This window comes from Parasteatoda tepidariorum, chromosome X1, assembly GCF_043381705.1.
Source record: "Parasteatoda tepidariorum isolate YZ-2023 chromosome X1, CAS_Ptep_4.0, whole genome shotgun sequence".
NCBI classification, from domain to species: Eukaryota; Metazoa; Arthropoda; class Arachnida; order Araneae; family Theridiidae; genus Parasteatoda; species Parasteatoda tepidariorum.
The window spans coordinates 34,526,473-34,551,906 of NC_092214.1; the positions used below are offsets into that span (position 1 = coordinate 34,526,473).

Sequence of the window (25,434 nt, forward strand, 5' to 3'; positions counted from 1 at the left end):
AGAAAATAATCTTAAATCTATATATATAAACTGAAATTTGAAAAAAAATTTATTTAAAAACAAAGATAGCCATTAAAATTTACGATTACTTATTTTTTATTGGCTATTTTTTGCAGAGTTAACAGTTAATAATTAGTGGTGTCAACAGCCAGTTGTGCTTTTTAACTTTTGTGCAATTTTTTTAATAGAAAAAAATACATAAATTTTTTAATTAATGGCACGCAGTGATAGGAAAAATTTAGAAAGGTACACGAAAGTCGTAAATATGGGAAACACTGCTATACATGAACGAAAAGATTATCAAATGAATGGTTTAAATACCGTATATAATTTTTTTACTACCCAGAGTTATGGATGTTTTTTTCTTTCTGCAAAAGTCATTACCATAAAGAACAGTAATTTTACAATTTTTTTTCTCTGTGTAGTATACTTATAAATCAAAGAAAAATAAATAAATAAGAATAAATTAGTAAAAAAGGATACCATCACAATATGTCTCATTATGTAATTGTGGCTGGTGAATGATATTTCGAAACTATTTTCAGAGTTCTTTTAATTTATTAAATTATTTTTCTTAAAAAAATAGCGTGATTTTAAATTTTTTTCATTTTATTTATATGTTCACTATCTGCAGTTCCATCTGTCAAGAATATTTTAACTAAAACTAAAAAAAAAAATCAAAGTCGAAAATTTTATGACTTGACGCATGAATTTACTGCAATAATATTTTATTTTTGAAATCTTAACTTATTTCTTATTATCAATTTCTGAAAACAATCAATTTAATATAGAACATCGAGTAAAATAGTTCAATTGCAATATTAGAAGCATTTATGATATTATTATAGTGGCTTTCTTCACATAAATATAATGAGGTCATTATTCTCCCTTAGCAACCTTTTTGATATTAAATAACATGATAACTTTTTATATATTATGTAATATAACTATGCAAGTCCTAACGATAACATATATGATAGTTCCATTTTCGAAAGAAGGCGATTTTCATTTTCTTTTCTCAAACAAGAAATGCATGGAAGTTGGTTAGGAGTTACTAAAGCTCAAACAGCTTCAAGTATAATTTATTTGAGTGAATTTTTCGCTACCAGGTTTTCAGAGAAAGAAAGTCTATTTTCCGGAGGAGTCATTAATTTCCTTTTTCTATTGTGTACCGTCATTCTGTAGTTTTGAAGATTCTCATAGTATTCAATTACACGGATTTTCATTCCTTCATTTTTTACCTACTTCTATGTTCCTTCACTTTTGGGTACTCTTTTTTAGTTGATTGATTGCACTTCGAGTTGGTGTTAATAGTAGTTTCACCAAGTTGTAAAACAAATAGTTTTCATTCAATAACAGCAACTTTTTCATGGTAATTTAAATTCGAAAAGTGGTGATTAGCTTTTAAATTTTTAAAAACTACATATATAACTGTAGTAAACTGGTGTAAAGAAGGATGAAAGCTTTATGAAATACTATTTTAAAGAAAATGCACAAAAACATGTTTTTCAGATCTTTCTTTAAATGTCTTTTTATTTTAACCGACATTTTAGTTGTTCAAATAATATTCATAATTTTAATAAGAATAATTTTTTTAAGTATTTTAAATCATGAAATTGCCTCTTTAAAAGCATGAACTTTACTTTTAAAATTCAAGCTCATTTTCAGCGAAAATTGACAGAAGTTTATTTTTCTCAGAATTTATTTAAGTGTTTTATAATTTAGCATGCATTTTACTTGCATGAGGTTTTGTCAAAAAGTTCCCGGAATCGAGCAATTACAAATTATTAAAAATAAAACAATTTTATTTAATTGGCATTCAAAGTGCATTCCACCGCTTCTTCCAGCATTCGAAAAACTGTTCTACGCACTCCTGGAAATCCGTTTTTTTAGAGGTCCTACAGTTGCTTCGTCGCATTTTTGATTATCTCATCTAAATCCACAAAACAGTGTTCCGTTAAATTTCGTTTTCAGCCACCGTAAAAACATGTCAAAATCCACTGTTGCTCAGTCAGGATAATAGGGAGGATGATCCAGAGTGGTAACATTGCGTCTGGCAAGGTACAACAATGGTGGAGTATTGTTGCTAAAAAAAAACAATCGTCTGTTGCCCATTTTCCAGGTCGTTTTTTTCTGATTGCATCTCGTAGCTGTTTAAGGATCTTCAGGTAAAGATATTTATTGACGTTTGGCCTTCAGGATTAAATTCGTCATGAATAACGCCCTTGCAATCTAAAAACACCTCCATCACTTTCTCTCGGCTTTTATCAAGCGAAATTTTTCCTTCCTTGATGATGATTTTGCTTCCTATTCACTTGACTGACATTTTTAAAATTCTTGACTGATATTTTTCTCCCATTTACTTGACTGATGACTGTGCGTTTTTGTTAATAGTGCTGTCAATCACCAAAAAAATTAATTCCCCTTTTACGAGCATCAAGATGAATGTAGGCGACCATTACAGGAACTTATTGACTTTACCTCGTATTTAAAGAGTTATCACGTGTTTCATTTGTCTCATTTGGTTCCGTTTCATTTTATACTCGATTTCGGAGTACTTGCTTTATTTTGCTCCAACATTCATATCTTTCAGCTTGCCGTGATTTTCTTTTTTTAATTTTCTTTCATTTGGTACTTTTTCAAATTTTTGCTTCAATAGGTTTGATAGTGTAAAAAAGTTGCTTTATACCTTCGCATTGTACAACCAATTTAAGTTCTTTTCTTATGACGCCAGCAGTGGTTGATTTGCCCAATTTTAAATTTCTAGTTAAAAACCAGTGTACTTCTCTATCGGTTTTAAAGAGGAGATTTATTCGAGAGCTTAAGATAGAGAATATATGGCTTATTTACGGTGTTTAAATATTAGCGCTTTCTCCTTCAGTAAAAACTCAATGACATGCTGGGATAAGTTATTATGACAACAGGGGTTTCCTCATCCCTGTTGACCCTGTTACAAAGTTATCTTTGAAAGGGGTAAATCTCTACTTGCTAATTGTTGTAAAGTTTGTCTACTATTTTTATAAATTATATTTATATTAGGCACTTCTTAAATTGGCAGATTTTTGAGATAAAATTTTAATACATACTTTCAAGAATAAATAATTAGAAAAAAGGAGAACGCATACGTAGGTAAGACTGATGACTGAACCATAATTTCCATAATTTTTTCTCCATTAAAGTTGGCTGAATCACATTCAATCATATGTAGACATACTAAGCATGTCACTATTATTAATTGTAAATTGCATGTCATGTCACTAATTGTTTCGATGCTCGCGTAAAAAATTAGTGAGAGGTGGGATATGTAATTATTTTCTTAAATTTAATTATGGGTAACATTGCCTAACACAACAATGATATGATGAGTAAGATATAAAAATTTCCTTTCCATATCTCACTAGTGATTATGATAGGCAATATGAAACCTAACGCACGCGACCATCATGAATCAAAGTTGCTTAGATTCTTAAATTGTTTGCTCTCACGGTAACTATGAAAATTGGTTGGTTTCACATTGACTTGCTGTCAGAAACTTTGCAATTTGGTTAGTTTTACACTGACTTGCTCACAATAACTTACCAAATTGTTTAGTGTCTCACCCCAAATGGCAAAATAAGGTCTATTTTCACTCAGCAAAAACTTTTAATGTGAACCTAAAAAGGTTTTCATGTGGTTTACGTGTAAACCTCCTAATCTTGAAACAAGATCTGTGACAATCTGTTCTATTCTACACATATTACCCAAATCCAAAACCTTGGAAAACAACCTACTATATAAAAACCTAAAATCGTGATTGTCTTAGGGTTTACAAGCGTGAAAAAAACTCCTTGAATAAAGCTAGTCTTAAGGAGAAAATAATCTTAAATCTAGATAATTATAAGGTTTCTTTTCGCAACGTCTTGTATGCTTAGCTAAAACCCACCTTGTCATGAAGTTTTAATGGACAATGGAATTTGATCCTATGGCTAGTGTGTCTTCAGCTAAAACGTCATTATGGACCTAACTGACCCTTTTATCTAAGTGACAATACTTTTTAAAAGACGCTTTAAAAATAATTTTTAACCCTTTTAGGATGAAAGATTTTGGTTTACAAGCGTGAAAAAAACTCCTTGAATAAAGCTAGTCTTAAGGTGAAAATAATCTTAAATCTAGATAATTATAAGGTTTCTTTTCGCAACGTCTTGTATGCTCAGCTAAAACCCACCTTGTCATGAAATTTTAATGGACAATGGAATTTGATCCTATGGCTAGCATGACTTCAGCTAAAACGTCATTATGGACCTAACTGACCATTTTATCTAAGTGACAATGCTTTTTAAAAGAAGCTTTAAAAATAATTTTTAACCCTTTTAGGATGAAAGATTTTGGTTTACAAGTGTGAAAAAAACTCCTTGAATAAAGCTAGTCTTAAGGTGAAAATAATCTTAATTCTAGATAATTATAAGGTTTCTTTTCGCAACGTCTTGTATGCTCAGCTAAAATCCACCTTGTCATGAAATTTTAATGGACAATGGAATTTGATCCTATGGCTAGCATGACTTCAGCTAAAACGTCATTATGGACCTAACTGACCATTTTATCTAAGTGACAATACTTTTTAGAAGAAGCTTTAAAAATAATTTTTAACCCTTTTTTGGATGAAAGATTTGAAACCGCAATATTTTTGCTTCATTGAAAAAGGGCTTTTGGTGAAAACATTTTAGTGACATTGAAAAGAAAATTCTGACACAGGGTTGCCGTAAGGTTATATGCTTCCTGGGACTGACTTGCTCACGATAACTTTGCAAATTGGTAATTGAAACTTAATTGGTAAACGAAACTTAATTTAAAAACTACTGCTTTAGTTTTACAGCGTTACAACTAATGGTCCCATTCGTATACCACTTAATGGCCGTTTGAGTAACTACTGTTTTTAGCCCAAACATTTAAAAAAAACATTGTTGACGATATTTTAAATTTTTTTCAGCTTCTAAAGAAGGTGCACAAAGTGCACAACTTTTTGATGGACTGAGATTTTTGTTTCAAAACGAGATTTTTTGAAATTAAGTAAGCAATGGTAAAAAAAGAATTCTTTTATTCCTTAACATCTAACAACATTTTTAAGTATTTTAATACACTCCCGGTAACGAAAGTAATCGAAAAATTATTTATTTTTGGTGCAGAAATGTTTTTTATATTTTGCTTTTCTCATGAAATGGTATGAGGCAAAAGGCATTAATCGATTGAAAAATGATTTCGAGAGGGTGCTGAACATTAAAAACAACATTTTCCTGCTATTAGGTGTTAAGATTTTAAAAGTAATAACCTATTTTTCTTCATATTTAACCCACTTTTAGGGCGAGGGGTTAAGCAAGAGACATTAATCGACTGAAAAATTATTTCATTGAGAGTATTTCCGAATATTAATGATAAATTTCCTTACGCCATATCGTGCTAAAAACCTAAAAGTAATAATAATCTATTTTCACTCCTTTTAACGCTGATATTAGGTTCTTAGTATTTAAAGTTAGTTTTTAAAAAATTATGTTACACTTTTTAGGTATGATCTCCCTTATACTTGAAAGAATTACTGACATTAGCATTGCATAATTTATAACATATTCATAATTTTAAGATAATTTTAGCTTTGGTAATGTAAATTTTTTGTCGGTTAGTTGGTTATTTTTCTCAAATTTAACTGTAATTCATAGCTGAATTTATTTTAATAATTATGAGAATTTCATTATTTTTAAAATGAAGTATTTCAGTTACTCTTTCGCTTTAATCATCAAATAGAATAAAAAATTAAAAAAAAAATAATCTTTAAATCCACGAATCACTAAACAAAAATTAATCTGTTTGTTATATTTTACGAGTTCAAACTATTGCTTTTTTAAAAGATTGTTACAGAAGCCGCTATAGCAATCTTGAAAAAATTCTAAAAAATAGAGAAATGTGGAAAAATACTTTCGTTCATTTTAATCAACGCTTAGAAAAATATTAGAAAAATGTTGGAGAAAACTTGAAATTACAAAACTTGAAGATAAGCGTTTATTTTAGTATTATTGCGTTATCAAAAGTCTTTCAAGAAACTAAAAATAAAAAAAATTGAAGAATAAATATATTTTCTAGGAAGTTTCGATCATACAAGACTTTGTCGTTGGAATTTATGTTTAAGATCTTTCTTTTTCTCAAATTTTTTCGTTCAATGAAACAATTCTTTTAGTTTTTATTTTGATGCGTTTTTTAGAACTGGTAACTGTACAATTATTGAAATATATAAAATAATTAAATAGAAAACATTCAAATTTATATTATTGATTGATTTTTCTGAGGGAGCAAATGTTTACAAACAATAATTACGGAAATTCATTAAAAAAAACTTTAATAGTGAGTGTGTCAACGTTTTTTTTATTGAAAAGTATTTAGAAAGACTTTTACATTTAAAATATATATAGGTGATTCTAGAATGTAATGAACAATGGAGTGAGGAAAAGTCTGAATATAAAAGGTATGGTTGTGTGAATATGCATTTCAGCAAACCTTTATAACTTTTTAAACTAGTACTTTACTAATTATAATTGCGTTACTTTGAAAGATAAACTTTAATTTATATACATATTTTTTCGGACTTCATTGTAGTATTTCAAACACCAGTATTTAACAGGTGTGTCAGACCTTTATTCTATACTATTTTAGAATAAAAAAGGTCATTTACGAGCATATTCAGGCTATATACTAATTAAGTACAAAGCAATTAACCACGGTTGAAATGAAACACTTCCTACAATGCAGCACACACGCAGCTAGCACCCAGAGAAAGACCACAGGGTTGAGAGAGAGATCGTTCAATATCTCGATATTATAAAGGACTGATTTCTAATATAGATTTGGGCTTGTTGATGTGAAAAGACTACAAGTTCAGATGCATTCTCAGAAATAAAACTCTCACTTTCAACGTCTCAGTAATCTTTGAGCAGTATTTTGTTAATTTTGAGAATCAATTCGTCAGGAAAGCACGTGATTGGTGACGAAACTTGAGCTCTCAAATATAGGACGAAAATGTTTCTTCAACTCGAATGGTGGGAGATTACTAACTAGAATGACGAAACCAGAATAAAGACTTGACAATCGAAAATAATGTGGAGAATTTAACGACCGCATTGCAACCTTGATAAGCCTTCTGTTCAACCCTGGTTTCATGAAATAAAATAAAATGTTCAACTGGGTATTTGCTGAATACGTTGGATGTGATAAAAAGGATGATTATTTTCTTATATTGCTTCTAGCGATAATAAAAATAAGATACTTATTCCAATTTTTTTTCAATGTCTTAGATTTTTAAAAAATAGACAAGGACTCAGATTCATTTCATTTTCACTCAAACGAATTTCCAGAGTTAAGTTACGCGGCTGTGTAGAAGTTTTCATAGGACTTCAAGTAAGGAAGGAAATTGTTGATATCCACTTCCAAGACTTACTCAATGGTACTGAAAGAAATGCGTGGAGGACATCCAAATCAGTTGAAGCCAATTTCTTTCAAAATTATAAATGTTAAGACTATGTAAATGCTGTGTAAAACTATGAAATTCATTAGAAAGTAGAGACAGTTGATTGTCAACTTGACCCTTAAAATTTATCCCCTGAACTTTATCTCTAGAAATTTATCTCTTTTAGATTAAAGAAGTATTTTCAAGTTTATATGTGCTTTATATCTAACTAGGTATTTCCATATGGAATATATGTCATGTGACCTAATCCCGCTATTTTTCAGCTAATGATGTTGATGAATATTTCACTTAGCAACAAATTGTACAAGTAAATTATAAATGGTTTTAGAAGCATATTTAAAAAACTGCGAGTGATAGAGACAAATCATGAGTAAATTGCGAATTAGCATGTTCCAATTGTCTTGGAAATTGCAACGAAAATGTTATTTTGCTACCACTTTTTAAAATTCGTTTTGGTTACATCGTATAAAATCTGTACAAATAAGGATAGTGACATTATTCTTTAAAATTTTGTTTAATTTAAATTTTACTTTTTTGAACAAATAATTAAATGAAAACGCAGGTATAAAATGAAATGAAAACCGAATAATAAACAAATGATAATAATTTTGAGGCAAATCTGAATAAACTTAGTTTACAATAAAAATAATTTCAACAAAAATTTTCAACTATTCCAATTTTTTATTATAAGAAAAAAAAACAATGCAGTTTTTTATTCGCTATTTTTTTCCTTGTGTCTTATAATTGTGTACTCCATTGCCATTACTTTGTTGGAAAAAAAAGGTTTCAAAAAACAAATCTTAATTGGATAAGATATTAAAACAATAAAAGCAAAGAAACAAAAGTCGCTCGTATGTCTTAATTAAAAAGATTAGATGAATTAATCATGCTTATAACGCAAAAATTAAATTTGTCTGGAATTCATTAAAAATAATCATTAGGAGAAAAACTGCGAAAACATAAGCCTGGCATTTTAAAGTTTCTAAAGTTAGAAAAAATTAGATTTCAGTAATTGCATTCTAGTACTTAAATTTTTTACTTTGTTTGTTTCCTTAATTCAATAAAGAATATACTAGTAAATAAAGTACGCTGATCACGTGTTATGTAACGCATCAATAAAGACAGAAAATGAATTAATTTTTAAGAGAATTTTACAGGTGAAGATTCTAAATTTGAAATGATTACAGTAATTATTAAGATTAGCATGAATTAATATCTCGCATTAAATTTGATTGAAATGCATTTGTGACAATAATAATGCGCTTTGCTATTTTTTTTTGTTAAATTGTTAACGTTTGGAAGATAGTTTTAAGAACAAATTGTCTTTTTGTATGAATTCAATTAAGTGCAATCAGTTTAAATGCTGATTGATTATAATTAACAGTCAAATAAGTTAGAATTATTAAGTTTTACAGTTGACTTATCATAAGACACTGTTCACAGTGAATCACCTTAGTCAAGCATTACTGGCAGTGGTCGTCAGGGAGTGGGTGGAAGACCACTTGGATCAGCCTGCAAAGGGACAGAGGGTGTGCGGTATAGGTCCTCTTTAAGCTCTACTACCATAAAATCCCTTGTCATTATCGACAGGGCGTCGGGCTACCACAGCTCGAGAGCCATCCCCTCTTCAGATTTGCAAAATTTTGATGTCTTGGGATCATTCTCAGGGATGTTTGCCAGACTGTCACCAATAGTCCCTTGATGTCACAATAGGCATTACATATTTCCTAGCCGATAAAATTTCTTAAATTTATTTTTTTAGAATCCTTTCTAATGGAATTTTAATTAAATTAAACCAATTATATAATTTTCATTACATTTTAAAAATCGAATTAAAAATATTTTATTCTTTTCTTAACAATCAATGTAACGGCTGACTTTCTGTTTCAATACTAATGTAAGACTCATACTCCCTCTCGCGGCTGAATCGAAAATAAAAATCTACTTATAACTCTTTGCTCTTTATTTCGTACCATAAAAGTGTATCAGTTACAGGGTTATACTAATTCTCACAGCTTTTTTGGCGATTTGCTTTCGCCAAATTATTTTCAAATATCTTTCGATAAATCAGCCAAATTATTAGACGCACTAAAAGGTTCTTTGTAAAATCTTAATTATCAGGTGATACTATACATCTTTATTGTTTTACGCTACTGAAACCGGTTTACACCTGTTTAAGCTCGTGTATCAATTGGTTAAATTAGACGATATATAACAGGGGTGGCCAAGCTCTTTGATAGTTGAGCCATCTTTCCAAATTTGAAATTTTTCGTGAGCCGCAATTAAATACGTATTTAAAAGGTATGCAAAAGAGGTATTAAATTTTTTCAACAAAAATTATATGTATTGAGAACATATAAGTTAAAATACAAAATATGCGTATTGAATTTAAATATTAAAAATTAAACGCATTTATTTTACTTCTCTTGATAATTCGCTAAAATTTGGTGAATAATTGGTGACAGCACCTCTCAGTAATTCTTTGAGATGCTGGTTAGTTCATACAGATCGGTGTTAGGATTTCACGAATTTTAAAGTGAAATATAATAATTTACCTGAGTACGTTGTTCTAAATATTGAAGTAATTCGACAAGCGACCTTTTTTTAATTCAGGATACTTCGATTCTGGTATAAATTTCTAAAATTCAGTAATCGATGTCGACTTATATTTTAATTGTAGGGCTTGATCTTCTTGCATCTCTATTAATTCTAATTCTCCAGATGCTTTTTGTGTCATAATTATATTGGAAATGGAAAACTCACCTTGAATTGAACAATGTTGCACTCAGTCTTTCATATTTGTTCTCAGTAATATAAAAGACATTTTGTAACGCATACAGAACGATAATAATTTTTGAATTATAAAAGCAAAAAAATGAAAAGGGAACTCGGGTACATTTATCGAGAGCCACAAATAATTCTTCAAAGAGCCGCGCATGGCTCGCGAGCCGCAGGTTGGCCACCCCTGATATATAATATAAATTCGACGATTGGATAAATTAGACGATATACTATATAAATATAGAATATTTATTATATCAGGTATTATAATAGTAGGGGAGAGTGGGGTCAATTGTAACAGGGTACGATTGTAACAGAGCAAAAATTTCGAGTGTCGGGATCTAGATTTGATTCCTAGGTGGCGCACAAGGTGTATTTAATAAATCTACATGTACACCCCTGATGGCAACCATTTTTATGTACTTTTGAGAGAGTTACATCACAAAAGATAGTTTCACGCCACGCAAGTACTTTTTTTGGTATTAGAATATTACATTGTAACAAAGTAATTTTGTTTAAACAAATACAATTTAGTAACCGAATATGTAAGTGGACACCTTAATTAACATTTCAATAAAAAAAAGATTAGTTTTACTAATTAACTAGCATTGTTTTTAACAAATGAAGCTGAAATGGCGTCTTGGGGACAATTGTAACAATAAGTAAAGGGACGATTGTAACTGCTGAAAATAATTAATCTTATGTTTGCAAACCATTTTTTAACTCTTTAAGAACCACCAATAGTTTCCTATATCATTTATATTATGTTGCATGTGCATTATTTTATTTGTCACCTTTCACAGCATAAATTAAAATTTTTAACCCCTTAAAGTTAAAAGTTTAACCCTTTAGGTCTCTGCTCATTATTATTTTTACTCCTAAAATATCACTACTATTTTGATCAATAAAAAAATATATCACAACTATGATAATATGTATAATTAACTATGTTTTAGTTGAATTTATGAACTGTTACAATTGACCCCGTAAGTGGGGACAATTGTAACAAGTGCACGACTGTCAAAAATTGTTAATAACTAATATAATAACATTTAAAATAAGGTATTTATTTTTTTTTCTAGTAGAGGATAGTCTACTTTACTCGTCTATCAATTAATATTAATAATATATTGGATTTTTTGTTAGTTTAAAATAGTTAAGTAAAAAATGTTACAATTGACCCCACTCTCCCCTATACTACAATAATTAAGCCAAATTATTTGACGCACTGTGATGTTTTAATAATTACATGTTTTGTGCGAGTTTATATGCAATACTTTTATATTTAAACAGGCATGTAATGGATTTTTATTCGAGAGATTTTTTACACGCTTCCTATTTGTATTTATTTTTAACGTATTGAATTATAATGTTAACCAATTGATACAGGAACGTAAACCGGTAAACCAAGGGTAAACCGGTTTCAGCGACGTAAAAACAATAAAGCTGTATAGTATCACTAGATAATTACGATTTTTCATGGAATTTAATAGTGCGTAATCTAATAATTTAACCAGGAAATGTAGTTTATTCCCTTGACTAGGGTGGGAAAAATGGCTAGTTTCAGAATGAAAAACATTGCCTTTTTACTTTTGCGAAAAATTAATCAAGAAACATTTGAAATAACAGGCATAGAATTCAATCTGACTATATTAATTGTTAAAATGCTTTTCACAGGAGAATGTATTGATACTTTAAAAAAATGACATCTCAATGAAATAATAATATCGTCGAGAAACACTGAGATAATAAACGTGAGAATAGTTTAAAATCAATAAAGAAAATAGTGATACTGTTTTATTACCGGTAGAAAATCTAATAACTTGCTAAAAATAGCTTTCTCATAATTTAAGAGCTATTGAGAAAAAAAAATCGTGAAAAAGAGAGGTTAGAGAACGATAACTGAGAAACGGAAATAAGGCATTTTCCGTGAAGCGTCGATTCACAAATTCTGCTTTGACAAAAGTAATTTTTGAAATTAAAATCGATCTGCACAGCTAGGCGAAATAAAACTTTTTAAAATCTTGAAGGTGAATAATGATCATTTATTTGCTGTCACCTTCTTTAATGTTAGAGGTTATTGCTTTCTTCCCTGTCCAAAGAGCTATTATTTGTTTTGACTTAATGGAAGCACCTAACACTTCTTCACCCACATAAATAATGCATTTGACCTTTGATTTTTTTTTCTTTCTACGAAAAAGCGTAATTTAATGTAAGCAGTGACCATAAAGTGGGCTAAAGAAAAGCTCATATCACTCTTTTTTTCCCTGTCAGCAATGGTAAAAAGGTAGGAATTAATTACTCTGGAAAAGATCTGGGAGATGCAGAGAACGAAAATGTCACTTTTATGTGATTACATTCTGTTTAGATGTTTTTCTTGCATATTGTAACATCCCACGTGATTTACGTGACAAAAATAAGAATGGAACTTCTGCTTCTGCAGATTACGAAACAGAATAAATGTAAACACAACAAATCGGATTAAGTATGATGAGCTGTTCTTTATTTGCGATGTTTAAGGAGTAACATTAACAAATCATGGAAAAGAAGAATATTGCAAAAATGCCCACCCAATAAAATTAAGTGCACATTGCATGAAATTCCTTGGATAAAATGGTTAAATAACAATTTATTTAATTGTTATTTCACCATATTCAAACAAAACAGTCAAATAACCATAAATAAGATGGCATTCAAACTGTAAATTGACTGTAACTGTAAATTACTACTTTCACCTAATACGGTTAAACAACCAGAATTTTATCACACCAACTTGTTCCCTCCTAATGAAGTCACTTTTCTCGCAGCTGGCTAAACATTACATCTGAGAGGGCTCAGCTGTCAATCTCATGTCCAACAAAACGGGGATTCGAGTCCCAGCGTTGACACCACAAAATTTCCTCCAATCCCTTAAGCACATGAAGAGTTATCAGTATCCTGTATTCCCTAATTTGCGACCAAGGAATATTAAAATACGTTGAGGAAAGATGGCAGCACCATGAAGCTGCTAAATTATCTTCCATGTCCAGTCTTTTTTTAACAATTTTGAAACCATACTAGTTGTAAATGGTTAAAAAACTATATAATTTTGTATCCATGGTATTTTAACATTACAAGTTCTAAACGGTTTTAAAACCGTAAAGGTAAAAAATGTTCTTTACCGTAAACTTTACGATTAATTGGCTGCTGCCAGTTTTTTTACCATAATTTTAGAGAGAAAATTCTAACAGTGTACTTCAGTTTCGGTAAATTGAATTAAGTACCGATTATGAAAAATAATATTTATTTATTTTCTACATATTATACTCAATAAAATGTGAAAGGGGTTTCTAATTGTTTGCAATGAGTTATGAAGTTTTAGATTGATTAAAACAAGACGTTTGCAACATTTATATTCGTCAATTTTGAGATCGCAACATATTTAAACACCTTCTTTCGAAAGTCTGTTACAATTACCGTACTGTATAATAATGAGTTTTCTGGTAAAAAAACCCCTTATTCAGTTAATAAAAACCAAAATATACGACATTTGAATCATTCATTTGGTAACTTTTAAATTCATATGGAATCGGTTTACCTAAAAATTCTGATTTTCAAAATTATATTTCTTACAGCCTCGCATTTAGTGACAAATTAAAAAATTAAAAGTAAATATAATCAAATAAATGGTTTCATGCCATTATCTAAGGTATCACTGAAAAATGATCAAATTTTACCACAGTTACCCAATTTTATCACGCATTATAAAACCATTTTTATTGTTCATTTCACCAAAATCATTACGAAACCGTTTCGGTAAATAATACCGAGGTTTTTGGTGTTCCCATAGAGCCAGAAACATGGGCCAGCTGGAAAAGGAAATATTTTTAATTTTTTGAAATCAAATCAAATTACTAATTTATTTAAATTAATTTTGCTAGTTGAATGCGACCTAATTTAATGTTTAGCCACTGAATCATACTTTCATAATACGTATATAAAAGCTGAACATCAACAATTCAGTTTTATCCCAAAGTCATAAAACAAAGCCTTCAGTATCTCGCAATTTCTCCGCCAAAACAAGTAGCGTAGAGAACCGAAAAGAAATATCCGAAGACCTCATAAGAAAGTAAATTCCTGCTGTAACAAGCACTTTCGTCAAAGAATACTTTTTTCCATCATCGAATCTCAGCTAGAAGATCCATAACTGTCTTTTTATTCACATATAATAGCTGATACGAGATCTTTTAATAAGTAATGAACAGTTGGAGCTGCGAAAGAAATGAGCCTTGCTTATCTGCTTCATTTCTTAATAATGTATATTAGAGTGTCAGTCAAATATGAAAAAAAAATTATAAAATTTATTTTTTTGTGGTAAATAAATAATTTTTGGATAAATCTAGGAAATTTTAATTGATGTTACCGAGAACACTATTGGGATATTTACTTTAAATTAAAGGAGAAAAACTCTCAATAATTACATAAACAAATAAAAATAGATTTGTATTTTATTATATTTAGAAAGATTATTGCATTATTTTTATTTGTACTTTATCACAAGCTACTGAATAAGCTTAGTTTGGAGCTTCGATACTTACAGTCATATATATAATTAAATGCAACCTTTAACTCTTTCATCGCGATGGACGAGATAATTCGTCTTCCAGGAATACTCGATGTGTTCGATTGTTGTATTATTGAATATAATTATTGATTGCAATTCATTATTACTCTTTAAAGTAAGATGCTTAAGTTTTACATTTTATTTCAATTTTAGAACTGCATGGGAACTCTAAGCGCAGAGGAAGGGACAGAGGCGCTTTTTTGCCGAGATGAAAGTGTTAAATACATAAATGTCTTTAATTGTAATATATTTTTCCAACAGGAATGAATTTAAAGTAAAAATTTTTTATCATCTTAAAATAGATATTGCAAGCTGTCCTAAGGTACAAAACAATTTTGCAACATGTGATTTTTTTAAACCAATTTTAAGCCGAAACACGACCCTTTCATATTTTTAACACACTAAACTAAAAAAAATGCATATTGCAGATGTATTTGTTATACAAAAATGAAATAAAATAAACGTTATCAGCTTAAACATAACATGCAAAAACAATCAATATAGATTCGCAATGAATGAGCAAAACAAAGCAAGTAGAATACACAGTTTATTGTAATAAGAATGGTGGATATTGGTGCCAATTTTTCCAGAATTCTTGTTCTAAATTTCATAATGCTGATATTGATTTCAGATAGAATAATTGGAAATGTTTTTTAAAATCTAAATAAGCTTTAATATTTGTTTTAAACCACGAAATATTAGCTCATTCTAGGATAAAGATGCATCTTGTTAGCATTTTGAACCAAAAGACATACATTCACTGTTCCCTTAATTCATAATATGCAAATTAAAACAAACAATAAAATTATTTTAAGAATACATTTAACCAAAATATACTAATAGAATATGATTTTTGTTGTATTTAAAATCAAAATGGATTAAACGGATTAAAACACATTGCCTTCCAACAAAAGGTATGAAAATTATTAAAATCTGCTGCCTCTTTAAACAGGTCACAATTTATAGTCAATACATGCTTAAAAAAATAAAATTGTTCTCACTCTAAATGAACTATCATTATTTGTTATAACTGGAACATAGGAAAATCTCCTCTGTAACCAAATTAATCTCTGTACAATAGTTTGATAAATTCATGTTCGCAAAATGAAAAGAAAGTAAAAGCAAATTTACTCTTAAGTAATGAAATTTTTTATCACTCATGGAAACTTAAATTCAATGCTTCGGGTGCTAATGATGTCATCGATTGGTTAAGATCATAATTAGAAATAAAAACATTGCTTATGTTGCCATTAATCTTTTAGAAATTGTAGATGTCTGAAGGTACAAGTGTCCGAAAGAGCAAATTTCTCCTCTGAATTCTTGAAAGTATTGGTTCATGTTAAGCATTATCTCTGCACAAATTTTTCACAAGGTGTCTTATTTAATCACATTTATGACCAATTTAATCCCTCATTACAGCACTATATTATAGTTCTAAATGGAAATTGAAATGAATTTTCCGTTAATATTTTAAGTCTATGAAGTCGAAGCAAAACTTCATCTAAATAGTAATATCTATAATGTTAAATATTTAATAACATTAAATATTTAATAATAATAATAATAGCAATATTAATATTAAATATTTTTATTCTTATAACTTTTTAGACAACACATTAATAGCATATATAATATTATTTCATGGCATACAATTTACTAAATAAGATTAAACTAAGTTTGGCTTTCTGTTATTACTTCAATTATATTTCTTTTTAATTTAATTTTTATAAAATGTATTATTTATATATTGTGATGCTAATTTAGGGATTAAATATTTCATAGCATTTAAATTTTCCTTAATTTCATAAATTTAATTTTTTAACCATTCTTAACCCTATTATAATCAAATTAAATAAATTGCTAAATTTTTATCCTGTTTTATAAAAAGCGAATATGAATACTTTTATTCTTTTCTTAACAACCAATGTAGCGGCTAGGTTACGTTTTTAATTAAATACAAGTGTAAAAATCATCAATTCAGTGTCGCGATTAATCGAAAGTCAAAATTTATTTTTAACTTTATTTTTCTTTAAGCTGCTTTACTTTTCTAACCTCAAAAATGTTTCATTTACAGGGTTATATCAAATTGTAACGGTCTTTTTGGAGATTAGGTTGTATCCAGATTTTATGAAATTTAATATTAATAACGTGAGGATGGCTTTATTTTTGGTTATATTATCTATTGAAAACTCGCCGAGTTTTGGATCTCTTTCCATGCTCCCGCTAGCAACTATGCATTCATTGAAAATTTGAATTTTTTATCGTTAAACATGGAGGGATTTCACATGTCTGTCCGACCGTTGAAAATATCATAAAATTATTGTGTAAAAATTGTTTTATTAAAATAAACTGTCTTCGTCTCTGTACAAAAGACGGCTGGATATTTCATTTCGTTGATGTTATATTTTTTTGAATTTTTAAATGTGGCCATATCATTGCTATTAAAAAATATATTATTCATAAATTATATAAAATTTATTATTTAAGGATTATTATATTATTTAGTATCATGAATTAAATATATTAAACGCTTCCAAACTGAAGTAAAAATTTTAGTCTGAATATAATGGTAAAAATAATATATTATCGCCATTGATACATTATTTTATACATTGTGAATAAATTATTTTTCAGATATATTTGAAAAGTTTTATCAATTTCAATACTTCTCAGAAACTTTTACTGACGATATTGTAATTTTAGTAGATGCAGACGATCATTAATTTATCTTTAAAGCCAGTTTATAAAAGCAGTGGAAGATTTTGGTTTCATTAATGAGCACGAAACAAAATAAATGGAATGAACAAAGTTTACGGATGAAAAATTATTAATGTTTGCGGTAAATAACTTTCATTTTGATATGGTCTTAAGTTTCATTTACTTTGGCTCAATAATAATGATTCTGAAGAAATAATTTCGAAGATTCAAAAAGGAAATAAAAGCTTTTATTTATACTAATAATTTTTCAAGAATAGACTTTTAATTAATGACTTTTAAATTAAATAGACTAATAATAGACTTTTAAATTAAATTAAAAATTTTTAAAACATTTGTTAGGCCTATAATAATTTGTTTTAGTGAAATATTGTCCTACACAAATAAAGATGGCAATGACATATTAATAATTGAAGGAAAAAGTTTAGGAAGAATTTTCAGACCAATTCTAATAAACAATTCCCAGAGTGAGAACAGAGACAATAGTAAACTTGACCGTTTAATTTAACAGAAGGGTATTTAATTTCTTTTTAAATAAAACATGTAAATATTTTGGATTGCAATTATTGTTCATTTAGAAACGAAAAACTTACTTGAACAATATTCCATCTGCTAACTACACGAGCAAGTCTTTCGGTAACTTCTGAAGTTCCCGGTCCAAGAATGGCAGACATTGTTGGCTGTTTATATAACGAATGAAAAAAAGAATCCACTGCAACTCCAGAATCACACTGAAAATGAAAGATAAAGTAATTTTAATCCCAATAAATATGCAAATAAAAGGAAAATTTTTAACTATTATTTCAGAGTGTCTTCACTGATAGAAGTTTTGGAGAGTATAGAATCATATATGGTTAATTTTGCTGCAGCCTTTTTATATGGCACTAAGTAAAAACATAACTTTGCATTCTTTAAATTTGATTAAACTATAAGATTAGATTAATTTTAAACGGAAACATGCTTAAGTTTAACTCAGTAGCTAAGCAGTAAATTTGAGCCATATTTTATTTTCAATATTGGACTAAAGATAGTAAAAATTTTAACAACAGTTTAACAGCTTTAAATATACAAGTGGCAATTATTTTGTATTCTTCAATATCTCAATTTTTATGAACAATTAATTTTAGTAAGTTTTGTAGTTGAAATTAAAAAAGCTGAATTTAAACTAAAAGTACCTTGTATACTATAAACAAGTTATACAAGTACAAATCCTGCTCCGAAGCAAGGTATGTTTTAACAATAAATAATTTCCATCGACTTCTGTTCATCTGCATATTGTTAAAAATTTCTCGGAAAAACTGGTTAAACAACGATTTATTTAATTGTTATTTTACTTTGTTCAAACAAAACAGTTAAATAACTATAAATTAGATGGTATTCAAATTGTTAACAGTGTGAAAAAATTTTTGTTCACCGTGTTCACTTAATACGGTTAATCAACTAGAATTTTATTGCACCAACTAGATTTGCGTAATGAAAAATATTAGTTCCTTACAGATAGGTACATATTATAGCCGAGAGAGTTAATCTGTCAATGTCATGATCGAAAGAAGGAAGTTTCGATTCGAATCCCAGCGTTGGTACAACACTATTTATTCCATTCCCTTCAAGACACGCAGAATTTCCCGTCTCCTGCACTCCTTAATTTGTGACCCTGGGCTATTAGAATACAATACTCTCATTCACGTGTAGATGGCAGAGCCATAAAGCTGCTACACTATCTACAACATTCAGTTAAATTTATCTTTTACGGTTTTCAAACCATGCTAGTTGTAAATGGTTTAAAAACCATATAGTTTTATATTCATGGTTTTTTAACCAAACCAGTTGTAAATGGTTTCAAAACAGTAAAGGTTACGGTTAATTGTATAGACAAACTGCTGCCTGTTATTTTACCATAATTTAAGAATGAAAACTATAACAGTGCATAATAATCCTTGTAAAAAATGATCTTTTTGTTAATTTATTACAATAGACGGACACGAGGGACATTTTATGTATCAATTAATATTTAAGCGAGAGAGAAGAAAAACAATCCTGAAACCTTACTTATAATTTGAGAGGTTGAAAGGATTGAGCAAGGGCTTGAAATCCTTTCTAACTAGTTTATTTTTCCATTAAAATAAGAGGAAAAAAAAAGGTTTTCGCTAGAAACCTCTTTTATCCTAAAAATAGCCTTCGCAAAATAGTTAAAATTTAACTCACTATTTTCTCTATTAGATTCTTTATATAGGTGAATAGGCCACATTTTTATATATTAAAAAAAACCTTAAATTAAAATGAAAACTATTTCAAAGATATTTTTCTGAATAGAATAATTTACTTGAAAAAGATTTTTGTTGTAATTTTTTTATTGTAATTGTGTAAAATTTGCAAGCTCGTTTTAAATTTTATTTTTTGATAAATAATATAAAATGTGCTGTTTTTTTAATATTTCAACATTAGAAAAAAAATCATTATATCAGATCAAAGGAGATGTTGAAAAATGTATAGCAATAAAGATGTAAGTACTATTTTTTGTTTTGGGATAAAGAAGAACTTTTCCATGTCATTGAAATATTTTCTTTCGTACTTACTGATTACAGAAGACGTAACGATGGTTAAAATTTTTCAAAATGCTTTGTTTTTTTTCTCTATTTGTACAGCTTAACTTCTTTCAATGGCTTTAAAAATTGGTTTTGACGCACACTTTCACATCTTTCTTTTTTGTAAGTGACAAAAAAGTCCCGTTTGTCGCAGTTAACTAAAAACATATTACTCTCTAAGGCATTTTTTTTGTTTGTAATTTTAGCGCAAAGTTTGTTGTTAGTGGTTCACTAACTTGTTTTCTATTGCTTTAAAAATAAAGGGAAGCACTTTAGAAGATATAAATAACAGCAAAATACACACAATAAAATAAAAAAAATCATTTATATTGTAAAAGTGACTGTTAAATTCCTTTCTAACTAGCCAAATTTGAAACAATACCTCTATTTTAGTTGTACCTCTATTGCATTGTAATAGCATCAAAGTTAAACTGAGTCTTTTTTCAAATTTTATTTAAATAAAGGCTCCGTTGAAATTCAAAGCCACAGCTTATGACTAAAAATGCTAAAATATGCCAAAACTGTGATGTCATATAAGAAAGAAGGTTATTTAACCCTTTCCGATGTAATATGCCCATTACGGAATCACTTAATTGGTAATTTTTTAATTCAGGGCACAGCTCCAAATGTGTGTTTAAGAAAATGGACCCAGCTCAAAATGCGTGTATAAAAAAATGGACATAGCTAGAAGTGCGTGCTGAAGAAAATTAACATATCTCGAAATGTGTGTTTAAGAAAATGGAGACAGCTCTAAATGCGTGTTTAAAAAAATGGACACAGTTTGAAATAAGTGTTTCAGAAAATGGACGCAGCTAAAATGTGTGTCTAAGAAAATGGACATAGCATTTGATTTCGTTTTTCAGACTTGTGTTATGAGTTTGTTTATTTATAAATATAAACTAATAAATCTGTAATAAATTCACTGTTTAATATCATCAATTTGCATAAATCCCTTATTAAATTTTATTAAATTAATTTTAAAAAGAAAACTTTAAAAGTCAACAGTTATTATTACAGGTTGACATGGGTCCTATAAATTTTAATATATTTTTTATATATATACTTTTGAAAATTTCTTTGAGCTCTGAACGCAAATCTGAATATTGTTAGAGCAGCACCCAGACCCCGAAATCCAGGACTTTGCTAAGTAATTATGGTTAGTGTTTAAATAAATAAGGAAAAGTAAGAACGAAATTCCATATCTGAATATTGTTAGAGCAGCCACCCAGATCCCGAAATCCAGGACTTTGCTAAGTAATTATGGTTAGTGTTTAAATAAATAAGGAAAAGTTAGAACGAAATTCCATATCTGAATATTGTTAGAGCAGCCACCCAGACCCCGAAATCCAGGACTTTGCCAAGTAATTATGGTTAGTGTTTAAATAAATAAGGAAAAGTAAGAACGAAATTCCTCGTTTAATTTGAACTTTCGTACATTTGGGTTGAATATAGAAAAGACTCATTTTTTTACTGAGTCAATTTTCTTAAATACGCATTTTAAGCTGTGTTCATTTTCTTAAATAAGCATTTTGTGCTGTGTTCTTATTTTTCAACTCAAAATGAGCTGTGTACGAATAAGAAACTCACCGAAGATTTATTCGAAAAATATTACGAACCACTAAAAATGCAAAATATTAGGTTTCTAAACTTTCAATAAGATTTTGCTACCGCTGCTTTTTAAACATACAATATATCAATAGAAACTCTGAAATACTTCTTGAAATAAAAAAGTGTCTAAGACACTTTGGCAGAATCTGCAGTGGATATTCAAGCTGAGTTTAAAGGTGTTTGTGCTGATATTTTCTTCTTAACATTTCGAAATTAAAAGTGGATCATACCACAGATTATTTAACTGATCTTGGCAAGTTAGATAATTTAAATTATGTTCTTTAACAGATTTTTTAACAAATTTAAAATGACTATAGTTTAAATATCCCTACATTTTCCTCAAGGAAAGGAATTTTATGAAATACGCAAAAAAAAAAAGAATATTGTTACAGGAAGCATGCAAGGAATAAAAACAAATTAAGTAACAGATGAATCACAGTATGAAGCACATGAAAAAAATTGCACACAATAAGTGACTGCGAATGTTTTTTTTTACATTTATTAGAAATTCACAATCAGCCTCCACCAGTATTTTTAAGCCACATAGCTTAGTTATTTTCTATCTTTTAGATTTTATTACTGCTTTAATTGAAAAAAAAATTCTTACTTATTCTATTATGCACCCCTATTTAAGTTAAGAAATTTAAGTGTAATCCATCAACCTTTAATCCTTGAGCAAAATCTTTATTTGCTCAAAGATTCGTACTTTAAAACAGTAATTTCTATTGAAAAATATGTTTTAAAACCGAATTTTTTTTAGATAGAACGAATTATTATGGTTCAAATAAAATGTTCGAAACAGTTTGTACCTGCACATATTATATTATAAAGACACATGCTATAAAGACAAAGAAAATCACAAGTTCTTAAAGATTGTTTTATATCTTCAGAATACTTAAATAATAATTAAAAAGTAATTAAATAAAATAAATTATGTTTTAACATGATCAGAAAATAAATGTGACTTCTTTATGCGCGATAAATTTTAAAAAATCTTTATCATTTATTAGAAAGTGCTGATTACTTTTCTTCGTTCATTAAGATTGTGCTTTAAGTAACATAAAAATAACAATGCCAAAATAGTTTTTGTCGTCATACAAATAAAAGTAAACTGGGTTGAAAAAAATTGTTTACTTTAATATCGATTTAAGACAAAATTTGTCATAAATAATAAAAAAACTCTTCAATATTCTAAGGCCGTATCATTTAAGATTTTATGAAAAGGTTATCAATCGTTATAGAGTTTTTAGTATATATTAAATAAACAATTAATGGTAATTTAATGATTTTACTTTTTTTTACTTTCATTGCTAAAATGTATTAACCTCATAATGTTTTTATATCATCTCTTTTAATTTTATAAAAGACATTTTTAAGTTAAATGTATGAAACATTCTTCGCAAATATACGTACAAAATTTAAAAAAAATGACTTTGAAATTTATATATCATATTGGATATTTGAACTTTACCGAATCTGTGATTTAACAAGTAAAAAAGTTATTTTATTTTTATAATAAGTCAACAACCTGAGAAAAAAACCTAATCGTAGCTCCTTAAATTTTCAGTCTCGTATGGCCTTGTGACCTACTTTATTATCCTTAGTTCTGATTGCTTAGTTAATGACGATTTCTTCACTAAGTTCCCATCAACTACGAAGTCAATTGCTGAGTAATTGTTGTATGGTTTTGTTGCTTTAGCTTATTTTTGTTGCATAATGACTAATATATTTCTTTTCATGTGTTTTCATTCTTTCTCATATTATTATTGTCTTACGTAATGTCCATTTTATGATATTTAATGATGCTTGTTTCATGATATTTATTTTGTAGTATTTATTTTACGATTTTAATTTTATGACACACTATAAAAAACCTGTTTTTTTCCGGGCATTTTCTCATATTTGACGGTTTAAGGCTGTCTTCATATTTCTTTTTATATCCATTGTTGAACAGCCGTCCCAATTTTTGGATTTACGACTACTAAATGTTCAACTCCATAGCCTTGTAATTTTGAACCAGTCCAGAAGACAAGGAAACTCCTGGATCAGTACCCCTAGTGGTATTGATTTGTTATGGGAACGTGGAGGACTTTTCGACTCGACAGATTTAACGTGCATCAGTCCCCATTTAATACACGGGGAGTCTTCGGCTGGTTGGGATTGAACACACGAACTCTTGGACATGGGCCCAGTGCCCTACCAACCAGGCTATCCCAGCCTTTGTCCTCATATTTGACGGGGACCCACAATAAGGCTGTCCTCATATTTGATGGTTTTGACAATACTTTTTTTTCACTCGAATCATAAACGGATAAAAACAGTCTGTCCTAACTCTAGATTTTGTCATGCTGTTTTGCATACCCTACAATAACTTTATTTTTTCTCAAATCATTTAGCAATTATTTTCTATACTTGTTCTTACTTTACAGCAATTATTTTATGGTTTTGGACATCGCATAAAACTTAGATTTAATTTTATTGTCAAATTGATATTCGACCTAATTATTTTTTTTTCTTTTGATACAATATTTTTGATAAGTAATTTGTCAGACATTATTATAAAGTTGGGTCACTATAATTTCAGACGTTTTTACGCTTAAATATGGACCTTTAAGATGAAGACAATTTCGATTTTTTCTTCTTTATAGAATACTAGAGCAGTGGGGACTCAGAAGAAAGAGTGGTGATGTGGTGAGGCTAGTTCAATGTGGTGAGGCTGGTTCGAATCACAGGAATGGCTGGTCGTACCGATTTTTCTCCCGTCTAGCACCAACCCATCTGACACCGATAAAATATTATCCATCTGGTGAGAGTACAGATTTACTTCCACAATCTCACAGAGTAAACGTGTTCTCATATGGTAAAAATCTGTTGTGACTACAGATTTACATCACAAATTTTACGGAAACAACTAGTTCTTTTATTGAAAAGAAAACCGCTCATACTACGGATATAATTCGGAAGTTTAATGATTTTGCCCAATCACAGTACAGATTTACTTCCTGACTCTCACAAAGTTAACGTGTTCTCATATGGTAAAAATCTGTTGTGACTGCGGATTTACATTGCAAATTTTACGGAAATAACTTGCTCTTTTATTGTAAAAAACCCGCTCATATTACAGATTTAATGCGAAAGTTTTATGGTTTTGCACAACCACAGTACAGATTTACTTCCGCCCTCAGTAAATGTGTTCTCATACGGTAAAAATCTGTTGTGACTACGGATTTCCATTGTAACTTTTACGGAAACAGCATGTTCTTTTATTGTAAAAATACTGCTCATATTACAGATTTCATTCGAAAGTTTTATAGTTCTGCACAACCAAACAAGCTGCCAGTTTGAAGTCGTAAATTTTGTGTGACTCTTTTCACATTGCCTACATTAGAGATGCCTACATTTGACTACATTAGAAAATTGTTAAATATTAGAAATGAAAATTCAGTGGCCGCTGTATTCAATGCGTCTGCGGAATAAATGCGGAACCTGCACTGGAATCCACATTATTCAAACTTATTAATGTTTAAAGTTTCTTCTCATCTTTAATACGAAATTACAGTTTTTAACTTTCATAAATATGTCTTTAAATTTCTTTTAAAAGATATTTTATTTCATGCTTTATAAAGCTGTTTGTTTATTTTTCTCAAGCCTTA

General features: G+C 28.9%; 1 protein-coding gene across 1 annotated transcript in view; it reads right to left on the reverse strand.

Annotated features, from left to right (window-relative positions):
* Positions 1–25,434, reverse strand: part of LOC139426973 (uncharacterized) — a 238,153-nt gene that overhangs the window by 108,991 nt on the left and 103,728 nt on the right. The window contains exon 2 of the mRNA XM_071187246.1: positions 18,182–18,319. Within this exon, the coding sequence (XP_071043347.1) occupies positions 18,182–18,319 (138 nt within the window). The remainder of the gene's footprint in view (positions 1–18,181; positions 18,320–25,434) is intronic.